Source organism: Ictalurus punctatus, chromosome 2 (genome assembly GCF_001660625.3).
Source record: "Ictalurus punctatus breed USDA103 chromosome 2, Coco_2.0, whole genome shotgun sequence".
Lineage (NCBI taxonomy): Eukaryota > Metazoa > Chordata > Actinopteri > Siluriformes > Ictaluridae > Ictalurus > Ictalurus punctatus.
In genome coordinates, this window is record NC_030417.2 from 29,486,544 (window position 1) to 29,499,273 (window position 12,730).

The following is a 12,730-nucleotide window of genomic DNA, read 5'->3' on the forward strand; positions in this document are numbered from 1 at the left end:
ATCCTCTGCATGCCTACGGGACCTCGGGAATGGCTGAGTCAAGCAGAACTGGAGAAATAACAGTAGCCAGACCAGCTGCTTTCTATGCGTGCACACACACACACACACACACACACACACACATACGCATATACACACATAGTCAGGCCGAGGAAACTGAGCATGGATGCGTGTGATACTGATTAAATGTTAGAGGTTTGAATTTTCAGCATGTATGAATTGTTCTTTAGGCAAAGCTGATAGAAAGCCTCCACTCGTCTTGTCTCATCTGTCTGTCTCTCATCTGTTTTGTCCCTGTCACGTCTCGCCTCTTCTTTCCCCGTCTCATCTCTCGTCCGTTGATACTGTTTCGTTTTGGTTCCGTGCTGTCTCATCTCATCTCGTCTTCTCTGCCCTTCTTTCCGCAACGTCTCATTTTGTCTCCTTGTCTCTTGTCCCGTCGTATTTCATCTTGTCTCATCGTCAGTCTTCTTTCGTTTTGTCTAGGCTCATCTTTTTCCATCTCCTCTTGTCTCTACCTCTCGTCTCATCCTGCCTCTGTTCTCAGCACGTGTTCGCTCTTCTCTCCTCCGTTCTCTCTTGTCTTTCGGCTCCCCCGTTTGCTGTTTTCTTCTCTCCCCGAAGATATCCGAAGATATATCTTCGAGAGGACTAACTGTTTTGTCCCTGGCACGTCCGGTGAGAGCGAGAGAGAGAAAGAGAGAGAGAGACTCCAAGAAGGAACACATGCATATATTAAACACAGCGCTCAAACACACGTTCCTCATGAAAATCTGGATAGCAGCTGGAATAGAGCAGAATATGAGGCTGCGAGATCATGTCCAGAAACATGAAGAATGTAGATGAATGTGTTTGAGCTGGACTGACATGCGTCAACGACTTTTTTCATCATACTGACCGTGTGAATTTGCTTCTGTGACATTTCCTCAAAAAAAAAGAATAAGATGGAGATGGAAAAAAGAAGTGTGTGTGTGTGTGTGTGTGAGAGAGAGAGAGAGAGGGAGAGAGAGGGAAAGCCTGGGGGTTGCCATGGAGATGGGACCATGTGACCAGTGTGATGGCATTCACAGTGAGGGGCGATGGCTTTGCCTGCTGCTGTCCTCCACACACACACACAAACACACACACACACAGAGCTTTTGGTAGAGCGAGAGATGAGTTGAAATGGAATGAGTAAAGACAGAATAAAGACTTTTCGGTTTACTCCGTGTTGGACACGGACTGAGAGACACGCACGGTTAGACGATAACACTAGAAGAGTGATGTGTATGATTTCGGAATGACAAAGACCAAGCGCGAGCAGAGCTGAGAGCTCAAACAGCTGACAGTCAGCACGGCCACAGGAGGGCTTTAACAAAGAGGAAGAGAGCGCTTGCGCGAGAAGAGCAAAGGAAGTAAAACATGAAGCAGTGAAACAAGGAAGCTGATGAACAGGAACAACTGATAATCCTGTCAGAAGTGAAAGATACCGACACCCTTACAGTGTAATCTTTTGCATGACAAAGAGACGCTGATCTTATTCGATGAAACACTGAGAGGGTGAAATGAACATAACCGTCGGATAACCGTCGCTACCGGCTCGCTCACTTTAATTTGTGGATTAATCCAAACACTTAAAATCCGTATCCTGTGTTTATATATTTCTCTAAAGCTGCTTTGAGACAATGACCATTGTAAAAAGCACTACACAAATAAAATTGAATTGAATTGAATAAAGAGATCGAGAGAAAATGGTTTCTCAAACCAGATTTATCGAAACTTTGTTAGAATAGCATTGTTTGAACATTTCTAGATTCAACATCTGCTTAGTAAAAGGAAGGGCTGGGTGATATGACAAAAAAAAATATGTCACGATTCTTGAGGACATTTGTACGATACACGATAGTTAATTTAGCTAACAAACTGTCTGCAAAACAGTAGTAAATTACACCAAAAAACTGTTAAACTGACTGTAGATGTGAAATATCTAATATAGGTGTGAACTGTAGGTATACAGTACAGCAGATGTGTAACCCGGCCTGGGCATTAGGGCTGTAGCACTAGAGGTTTTTTCTTTAGCCCCGAATAATTCTCCACTCGGAGCGGTTTGTCACTACGTAACTGAACGACAGTAAAATTTTGAATCCTCAGTGAACGGAGTGTTGTATTTTGTCCTCACTGGAAGCAGGAGCAATCAGACAAGAGTTTGACCTACTAATCAGAAGGTCATGAGTTCAAATCCCAGCAGCACGAAGTTTGGAGGTTGGGTCCTTGAGCAAGGCTTTTAACAAACCTCAATTGTAAGTTTCTTTGGATAAAAGTGTCAGGTGAATGTAAATGTCCTTGTGTATTGTGCTTTGTCAGAAGTGCATTAATACAGACTAAGAATATGAACATCTGGGGAAAAGACAACTGAGGATCCTCCTGATCCACAAAGTGCTTGGCTGTGAATCACGGTGTTCAATGTAAAAAATATTATTAGCGTCTGGTTAGCATCTTTATTTTCTCTTGGCATGTTTCAGCACAAGCTGACTGCACGTGGGGCGAGCACAGGAGAGTGATACGACGGCGTCACACTGCACTTTGCTTGGTTTGGTTTCGTCAGTGTTTCCACCAACCTACATGTTCCTGATTCTGAAAAGATCATCTGTCAAAGATCTGCTTAGTAAAAAAAATAGCTCTACCGTAGCCAGTATTTCCACAAACCTGCACGTTCCTGATTGTGAAAAGCTCCAAGCGAATTAATCCAGCTCGTAAAAAGCTGATGGGCGGTGAGATTCAGTTACAACCGCGATGTGTGTGATACCGTCATGTTTAAACATACGTGAAAACTCTTGTCTTCCAAAAGTCAGTGGGGATAAGACTTATTTTCATTCTCGGGTTGTTAGCACTACATGCAACTACAAGTAAACGAAATAATTACCAGGACATGAAACCTTCTTATTTCAGGGCTAGTGATTTGTCCGAACATTACTTCGCATATTAGTGTTAATAATTACTATGCGGCAAAAAAGATGACATCTTAGCAAGTGGAAATAGCTTGGATATGGTCAAATCTATCTAGTATTTCCTTTATTGTAGTAATATTGCAGTAAACCAAATATAAGATTATTAAACCTATTTAAAGCTATTTGTTCTCATTACAAGATTGAAACAGACGTGTTCTATCAGCAGATCATTTTGCGGATGTTCAGCCGATGGCCCATAGCGTGAAAAATTGCCTTTATCGGTCGATATGGGAATAAGAAGAATGGAGGACGTCTTTTTGTAAATCGCCACACTTGATGCTCTGTGAGCCACATCAAAGCGGCATCCGAGATGGACGAGGTGTTTAAACACAAACAAGTGTTTTCTCATTAATAAGATACTTCTGGCCAGAGGATCAACTCAATTCTCCTGACACCGATCCTTAATTATCTCTCACCTGTGCCTCATCCATACTGTAAATGTTTTACTGTGTGTAAAAAATACTATGACAGGAAAGTTTACACAGCCCAGTGAGGCACAACTTCCTTTTAACAAGGAACAGATTTTTTTTTTTTTTCTGGTGAGCGAATTAATTTGTCATCTAGGCTTTTCAGTGAGTTTGATGAGTCATTCATTTTGTTTTGAAGTTTGTAGTTTATTTTACTCTGCATTAAGGTACAGTTGAATTCTCTCCAGCTGTAAGGGTTTGCCATTACAACCAAGTAGCACACACACACACACACACACACACACACACACACACACACACAGGGAGAGAGATATACAAACCTTCCATAGGTTCTGTTGAGTGCTTTCATAAATGGAATGTATCCTGTCCTGAAGAGAAAAGAGTCAGATTAGATAATTTCATTAGGCATTTCCTTCCATCATCTATATCCACAGATCCGCGTCTGTACTGTAGGTGCTGGTGTTATCTGAGAAGCCTATGTGCTGACCTGCCTGTTTCCTCTTGGTGTCTCGGGGTGGACGAATCACTACCCCAGGCGCCTGGGACAAGAAGATTACACGTCCCGTAAAAGCTATCAGCTTTTTATTCATATTCATATTTTTCTCGTCATTCAGTTACCAGAGAAAGAAAAAAAGCCACTACTTGGCTATTGGCTTTTTTTGGCATGTATATTTCGAGCAAATGTGACAGAACTCATTGCTGTAACAACATTGTGCGCTGCTCGTATCCTACCGCTGGCTGCACTACACACATCAGGTTTTTACTAGGCAGATTAATTATCCTCTATGGATGACACACAATCTTTCGAGAATTAGCAACATGCAGGTTTGTGGAAAAACTAAAGCCGCCATATAAATCATCTGCTATCATAACATGCAGTCACCTCGCTGTTGGAGACATGTAGAGAGAGAGAGAGAGAGAGAGAAAAACACCAGGCAGACTGTAATAACACGCTTTCTGTGTGATGTGCAGAGAAAACACCACAGCTCTTCGCCAAACCTTGACCAGCAGTTCACAGAGTTTTCGTTGAGGGCACAACCCTGATGTGCTACCTCAGATGCTTTCTTAGAAAAGGATAATGACTATGGCTGAATTTTTTTTTTTTCTGCACTGGAATTTATACACTTGTTTATGTCTATATTCATGTATTTCACTAGCAATCTAGTTTGCCATACTGTAATACATTAATAAAGTAATTACAGCTTTTTTTTTTGCCTGCTCACCAAAACATGGGACTGACCAGTATATTAGAGCTTTCACTTTACCTGATAGGCTAGCTAAAGGAGTTTCTCATTTGTCCACCCCACTATGTATTTTCATAAACAGTGAGATTTTAGTGTATTATAAACAAGGCAGGATTTTATTCTCCTCAGGGATGCGTTTTCCATCATAAACGATCATGAGTCGTGAGTTTAAGCAAACACTTTAAATAAAAGTGGATTGCTATTCTACTGCTGCACCTGTGTTAGTGTTCTGATATACCAAGCTTCCATATTCAATCCTGCTGCTTTACCTTTGACCTCCAGGTTTTCACCACATACTCCAATGAGGATTATGACCGGCGTAACGATGACGTCGACCCTATGGCAGCCTCGGCTGAGTACGAGCTGGAGAAGAGAGTGGAGAGGCTGGACCTTTTCCCCGTAGAACTGGAGAAAGGTATCACATTCTATCCCTCTCTTTAGCTCAGGTTTAAAGCAGAAGAGCCGCTGGGTGGTTACGCTAAAGTCAGATTACTAAATGCTATAATTAGAAAAGCTTGACTGTAAATCTTGCATGCGTAGAGCTTTTGGCTTAGATTTTACTGATCAACTGATCTATTAAATGTTTGTGTTAGTTCATGTCATTTATCTATTTAAACTGGAACAGAACATCACTAAATGTAATTACTCTTCACTTGCACATAAAGAACTTGATGGAATAATTAGAGGTCGAGCAATAGTCGGGCGGTACCTGCCGATAACCCATTAATCAACCGATAGTTTTTAAAATTGATACTGAATGAAAACATAATACTCAAAGTAAAATAGTGCTGAACTTTAAACAGTAATGAAAACATATTGTACTTTTTTTAATGGAATAAATATATCGATATTAATATATATTAACTATTAATATATATTCAAGTCAATAAAAGATATGCATCCAAACCGAACCACGAAGTAACACTCCAGATAGCAACTAAAAATAGAGACAAACAAAATAAAAAACTCTACAAATGACACGAGAAAATTTGTCAGTGTATAATTACTGTATAATTACAGCAGACCCTTCTCAGCTGCTCCCACAACGGGTGCAACTGGGACAAAATTACCTGTGTGGATTTTTGCAGATAACCGATAGTTCCAGCAGTCAGTTATCTGTGCCGATTAATCGTCAAAAACCGCTCAATCAATCGACCTCTACAGTATACTACTGTTTAAACCATGAGGATCTTTCTGTGTGGTTCTGCGTGGTCAGATGGCGACGGGTTGGGGATCAGTATCATCGGAATGGGCGCTGGTGCAGACATGGGCCTGGAGAAACTCGGAATCTTCGTCAAGACTGTGACGGAGGGAGGTGCTGCTCACCGTGACGGAAGGTCAGAAATATACTAAACAGATATCGATCCACTGAACAGACCTGTGTCCTGACCCTGTTTGTTTATAGCTTCAGTTAGACGTAATCAAGAAATGATTTTCATCTACAGCTCACTAAAAACGAGGTTCACTTTTTATAGCATTTCGAGAACTGAGACTTGGTATTGAGGTAAACCTGAACTCAGGTCAGCTGATGTGACGTTTGAGAAAACGCTATGCTTGGTGAAATGTTGATGTTTTTTTGCTGTATGGAGTTCTGAAAACAGACTTTCCCGAACTGAAATACAGTTCTGTTTTGCATGTTTCTCACAAAGAAAGACTGGTTACGTCAACAACAAAAAAAAGTGTAAAAGGAGAAAATCATATTTAAAAATTCCATTCCGTCTGTGCCAAGGGTGGCTCACAGACATTTTGAGAGCTACTATCTGATTACAAACTGAACTGATTAGATTTCTATCAGTTTCACTATGACTGTATAAAAGCTAATCAAAAACCCGATCCAGGCATGCAATTTACTGTGTTAGAAAATCACACTTAGCGAGCAAGTTTTTATGTCCTTAAGCAGACTTCATGCAGACTTTCACCACTGCATTTTTTAAGTTGGCTCCATAATCGTCATGACCTTTGCAGAAAGCCTCAGCAAGAAAAAAACTACTGAGCTAAACACATTTACATGTCATTTTGGTGAAATATATTTGTGGATTCTTAGAGTTGTTAGTGTATGTCATATGCAGAAAAAATAAATTGGTCCATTTGGAATTTTCCATTTGGAAAATTTTGGTCAAAACCCGTTTAAATAAAAATGTTAAAAAAAAAAAAAATGTTGTCTTTTTCTGATTATTTGCCAGAATTCAGCACCAACGACAACTGACAGGTTTTCCCATATTACCACACATTATGCATTTAAAGCCCACCGTACTAGGTTTCTGTGAGTGTCCAGTAGCACATGCAGAAACCATGTACATGATGTCCTGCACTTTCATTCAAACATCCCATAACAGTCCCTCACTGGCTGTAACAGTCTGAGCTAGCCTTGAGAAGTGAGAAAGTAAGCCACACACAAGGATCCACTTTTTATGATGGAGGAGGCAGAGAGTAGCAATTCATCATTTTAATAGCTATGAATTACTGAAGACCGGCTCCTCCCTTAATGTTAGCCCTAAATGTTTTAGATTTCTTGTGATATAACAACTCACATGGAGTTGTTATTCCAGTTCAAGCAGTAATGGTAGACGATGATTCAGCTGAACTGCTGTGAATCGAATCATCCCAATTATTCATTACTGTAATAATGAATTTAATAAAGGTGCTTAATGAATAAATACACTCGGCATGGGAAAATGGCGTAACAGAATTACTAAGACCGGTCTGTATCTCATGTTCCTGAAAGCTGTCTCTTTTCCCTTTCCACCAGGATCCAGGTGAATGACCTGATAGTTGAGGTCGACGGCACCAGTCTGGTGGGTGTAACACAGAATTTTGCGGCATCTGTCCTGAGAAACACCACCGGCACTGTCAAGTAAGCAAATGCCTGCTATTGTTACACTTGTAATGTATGTACTGTGAATGGAGTGTATCAGTGAGAATGTGTGTGTCAGTAGCTAAGTCATTAGACATCCCTACAGTTCTAAACAACACTCACCATCCACATATCTACACGTGCACATCATGTGGCAGTAACGCAGTGTATAAAACCGTGTAGATACTCGTAAAGATAAGAGTTTCGGTTTGATGTTCTCATCAAACGTCATAATTAGGAAAAATGTGATGTCAGTTACTTTGACTTGGCATGCTTGTTGGTGCCAGATGGAATGGTTTGAGTATTTCAGACACTGCTGATCTCCTGGATTTTCACGCACAACAGTCTCTAGAGTTTACATAGAACGGTGCGAAAAACAAGAATGGAATGGTCAGGGTTGAGACCCGAAGGCTACGGTCAATCAAATAACCTCTCATTACAGCCATGGTGAGCAGAAAAGAATCTCAGAATGCGCAATTATGGAGAACCTTGAGGCGGACCGGCTACAACAGCAAAAGACCACATTGCGTTCCACTCCTGTCAACCAAGAACAGTAATCTGAGGCTACAGCGGGCACAGGCTCATCAAAGTGAAGATTGGAAAAACATGGCCTGATCTTTTTGTAAAATTTGATATGATATTTAATGCGAATATTACCAGAAGCACTTGATCTTTGTGATTTTGTGCACTGTGCTGCTGATACGTGATTGCATAATTGCATGAATGAGCAGGAGTAGAGATGATTCTATTAAAGTGGCCGGTGAGTCTATATACTGTTTTACTGAGGAGCTGTAACAAATCGAATGTCAGAGGATTGATTGTACCACTAACCAATAGCCGAAATCAACCTTCCCTATAGCTGAAATCAATCTACCCTTCATATTGCCCTTCAGTATTGTTGTAAGATTGTTTCTCCATGCTGTTATTGCATAATGTTCATGTTTTTGTGCTGAAATCTGAACCTACGCCATTCTAAAAAAAGGACACATTTTATCCACTGTGTGTACTTGTATTTTTCCATGAAAAGAACACATTTGCGTGGATTTAAGTGGATTGTCCTTGGCATGCAGTGATACAGGATAGCACATAGTGGGTTTTCTTTGTGCAAGTTACATTGCAATCTAATCTAAATCTATCTAAATAGATTTAAATTGTGTTGTGAGCAGAAACGTGCATTTCTCCAGCCTACCGTTTCTGTTTTCTTACAGAAATCAGCCAAGCTGGAGGAATGTCACTCACTCTTAACATGTATGCCAAAAAATCTTATCTCAGAGTCACAGTTCAGTGGGCTCTGTGTTATCAGTTATGCATATTCATAAATTAAACTGTCGCTTTAGTTTTGACAGACAGTGTACTTTCTGAAAGCTCTCACACTCCAACCCTGTGTTATTATGACTATTTTAACCAGTGATGTATGTGCTTTTTGTAGTCTTTAAACATTATCAGTCACATTTGCCATGGAAGTCCCTGTACACAGGATGGGCCATCAGTAAGAAATCAGAAGATTTGGTAGTATTTATGTTTCAAACACTTGAGTTTGTCCACTTCCAATGGGCATTTTGAGTAATTTTGTAGTCAAGCACTCAGATATATCGAGAAACAGTACTGGTTGTTCATTAAACCTTAACATTTTCCCTTTAAGGCTAGCTAGCAAAAACCAGACATGCAACTGAATAAATTAAATAACCAAACTACAGGGTGTTCCAAAAGTCTCCATACATAGTAGGGCTGCACGATTATGGCCAAAATGATAATTACGATTATTTGTCACGATTATTCATTGATTTTAGGGACCACATATTTTTATTGCACTTTCACATTTAATTAAACAGACCGCTGCTTTCACCTCCATGTTGTGCTACATTTCTGCTAATGTACAACTCTCTGCATCAAATTAGACTGATCCTTAAAGTGCATCATCTCGTAGAAGCAAAATATAAATACAATTGTACCCAAAATATAGGATGAGTAAAAATAAAAATGCCATCAACCAAATGAAAATATGCATCAAATATAACAAAATGCAACCAAATGAAAACAGTTCAGGCGTATGCAGAAAAGGCAATAACAGTGTTTACAGGAGGAGAGACGTAGCCAAATCACCCAGTAGAGTGGTGCAGGGATGACATAAATTTTTTGTACCGGAACCCGGAAGTTAGCGTCACACTGATTCTCTCGACAAAAACCCAATAGGATTTTCACATAGGCTTTTGGATTATTGCAAAAAATAAGCTCTGTGATCAACAAAAGTTTACAACACTAACACGTTTTGTCCATCAAGATAATTTTCACAAATGAACACAACTTTTATGAAGTTTGAAACCTAAATACAATCGCCAGAAATAAACAGCTAACCGTATGCTATAAACGAACTACACCACGGTCGCTTGACGTCAACGTCGCCATCACCAAGCTTCCGACAACTTTTCCGTACTTGATTTAAAAACATTTTCCATAATACGGATGTACTCTGTGGAGTAAATCTACATCCACGTTTTTTTTGGGAACTGTACACAGCAAACCTGAAGCAGTTAATCTGCAAAGTTTTTTTCTGTTCGACCTGATGTCGTTTAATGTCCCCGACAACGTCTGTAGTCCCATTTAGCAACATGTTAGCAAGCGCCTTTTTAAATACACGTAAAAGCTTTAAAAACTGACGAGTGGGGTATTACTGGTGTATTTTATGTCGTAGAATAAAACGTGAAAATATTTTGAGCTTGTGTTCACCACAGACCTTATTTCAGGGTTTTAACCAAAATCCCATCCAAAAAACCCATTGATTCGGGACGATGGAATGGGAAGTGCTAAAACGCTAACTCCGTTTCTGGGTTTTTGGCACTACAAAATGACGTCATCCCTGCGCCGCTCTATGGTGATTGGCTGTAAGTTTAGGAACGCTTGATTTGATCTGCAGCGGAGTTTTGTATGAGCGGAGGACGAACTTTAAACGTCAGTATCGCAGTCGATCATGTTCATTTAATCGTGGGCAGTCAAAATCGTAATCGCGATCGATATTCAATTAATTGTGCAGCCCTAATACATAGGGGACTGTGTTTGCCAGCACCATGTCCGTTGTGTCTTTGTCAGTTTATACGTCCACTTCTAGTCTTTTTGAATTTGTCAATTTGTACGTTTGGCAACAGTGCCGTGTGTTGTGGTTGCTATGTTTCTTGTTAAAGTCCATCGCAACCTTGCGACAGCTTCCCGATCCGGCCATGAAAATCATTTCAATATATTCTTCTTTTGTCGAAGGCACGCTTAAAGGCTATCTGAAAAAAAAAAAAATTTAATTCATACTAAGTTTATATTATATATATTTTACTATGATATAAATATATACACAGCATACAAAGGCATCTGTGTGGTTAAAAATTTGTGGCAACAGTGGGGAAGGTCCACACATGGGTGTGATGGTCAAATGTCCAGACATTTTCTTTTTTTGAAAATTGTTAACTGTGTTCAATCACTTCGAGTACATTTTGTTATTTAAGAAGGAAATAAATCCATGATTTAAAAAAAAAGACATATTTAGACCTTTTCCTGCATCATGACACGTTTTGGGGGTTTTTTTGACAATATTTAGGAAATTGTGTTTCAATGGACTTACTGTAGACAACTAACATAACATGATTTTTGCCCCTGAATACCTGAACATTTATATAAAAAAAAAAAATTTTGATGGACTGAAAGCATCAGTGTGACTATTGGCTTCTGTCCATGCATGAACCTGCGACTTACATTTAACAATCTCCAGGATTTTGCGATTTTATGATCGCAGAATTGAAAGCAAAATCAAGCAAACTCTGCAATATTCAGAGGAGCTTGCAATTTTTTTCAAAATTACCAAAGATTTTCTGCAGATTTGGGCCAAGACACGTCATGTGACGTCATCACAGCGCATCATTTGACGTCATCACTACGCGTATTCAGCCAAAGCCCTCTTCGAGTCACGTGAGTTGAACATGAGTACAGCTAAATGGTCTCATTTACCAACAAGCATCACTGCGAAAAGACCGTGCAGAACAATGTCTTGCAATGTGCGATGGGAATTTCACCAATTCAAGTATTTTTCCGCAAATATTTTTTTTGTAACAAGCCGCAGCAAAATCGAGCATTTTTCCCCACAACAATCTCAAAAAATCCGGTGCAGACCGATTTAACTTCCTTCCTGTTTACTTGTCGTTTAAAGTGCACGTGTAACAGGGGTTCCCACTCAGCCATGAAAATGTAACCCTACAGCCAATGACTCTTTCACTTTCCCCCAGCTTCCGTCCCGGTTTTAGCAGAAGTGGCTTCTCATTGCCACAGATGCCATCTTTATCATACCTCAACACTACCAGTCTGGTCATGTGCTCTGATGCGTACTTTTCATGTGCTTTCCTGCCGTAAATGTGTCTTTCTCTGTATTGCTGCTCAGAGCAGACACTTCCACTGGTTATTACATTGAATAGCAAGACTGGAGAGAGGCCAACTGGAACCCTGGGCTATAGATGCCATTTGGCACAGCTGTGGATTAGATTAGGTTCATCAACACTGAATGCAGAAGCAGTGCTTTAGCTGGATGAGCTACCCCAGGGTAGCAAGTGTACACGTTACAGTACGTTGCTGTTTTTCTGCTTCAGTTTAATTGTCCATTGAAAGGGTTACAAAATAAATGCATAGTGTAGACTGGTTTACAATGTAGTCATATTTCTGACCTGATGGGGGTTTTTTTTTCTTTCATTGTGTATGCTAAGAAAACAAGCACGATAGCGAACACAAATGACATTCAGACACAGGACATAACAAATAACACTGAAAACAGCGTTCGAAAGCAATTAAAAAAACAAAAAAAACAACAGGAACAATCGTACTGATTAACAATACTATTATGAATTGCTTAAAATCTGATCATGAGATTAAATGCACAAGCCATTCTATGATGATGGAGGTGCTAAAACTAAATGATGTCTTACCAAAAATCAGATCTCACCAGTAGAACATCATGATGTGTGTGCTGCAGGTTTATCATTGGCCGAGAGAAGCCCGGCGAGCAGAGCGAGGTAGCGCAGCTGATCCAGCAGACGTTGGAGCAGGAACGCTGGCAGAGGGAGATGATGGAGCAGCGCTATAACCAGTACATGGAGGAGGATGAAGAGGTTAGGCCTCACACACCCATACAGCAACGTTTCACACACAGCTGGCAAGAGGCTGCCATTTTGCTCACTTCCTCAAAAC

General features: G+C 40.1%; 1 protein-coding gene across 1 annotated transcript in view; it reads left to right on the forward strand.

Moving 5' to 3' along the window:
• The window catches only part of ppp1r9ba (protein phosphatase 1, regulatory subunit 9Ba), a 52,170-nt gene that overhangs the window by 27,026 nt on the left and 12,414 nt on the right, over window positions 1–12,730 (forward strand). The window contains exons 3-6 of the mRNA XM_017491778.3: window positions 4,942–5,074; window positions 5,876–5,996; window positions 7,409–7,513; window positions 12,516–12,651. Of these exons, the coding sequence (XP_017347267.1) occupies window positions 4,942–5,074; window positions 5,876–5,996; window positions 7,409–7,513; window positions 12,516–12,651 (495 nt within the window). The remainder of the gene's footprint in view (window positions 1–4,941; window positions 5,075–5,875; window positions 5,997–7,408; window positions 7,514–12,515; window positions 12,652–12,730) is intronic.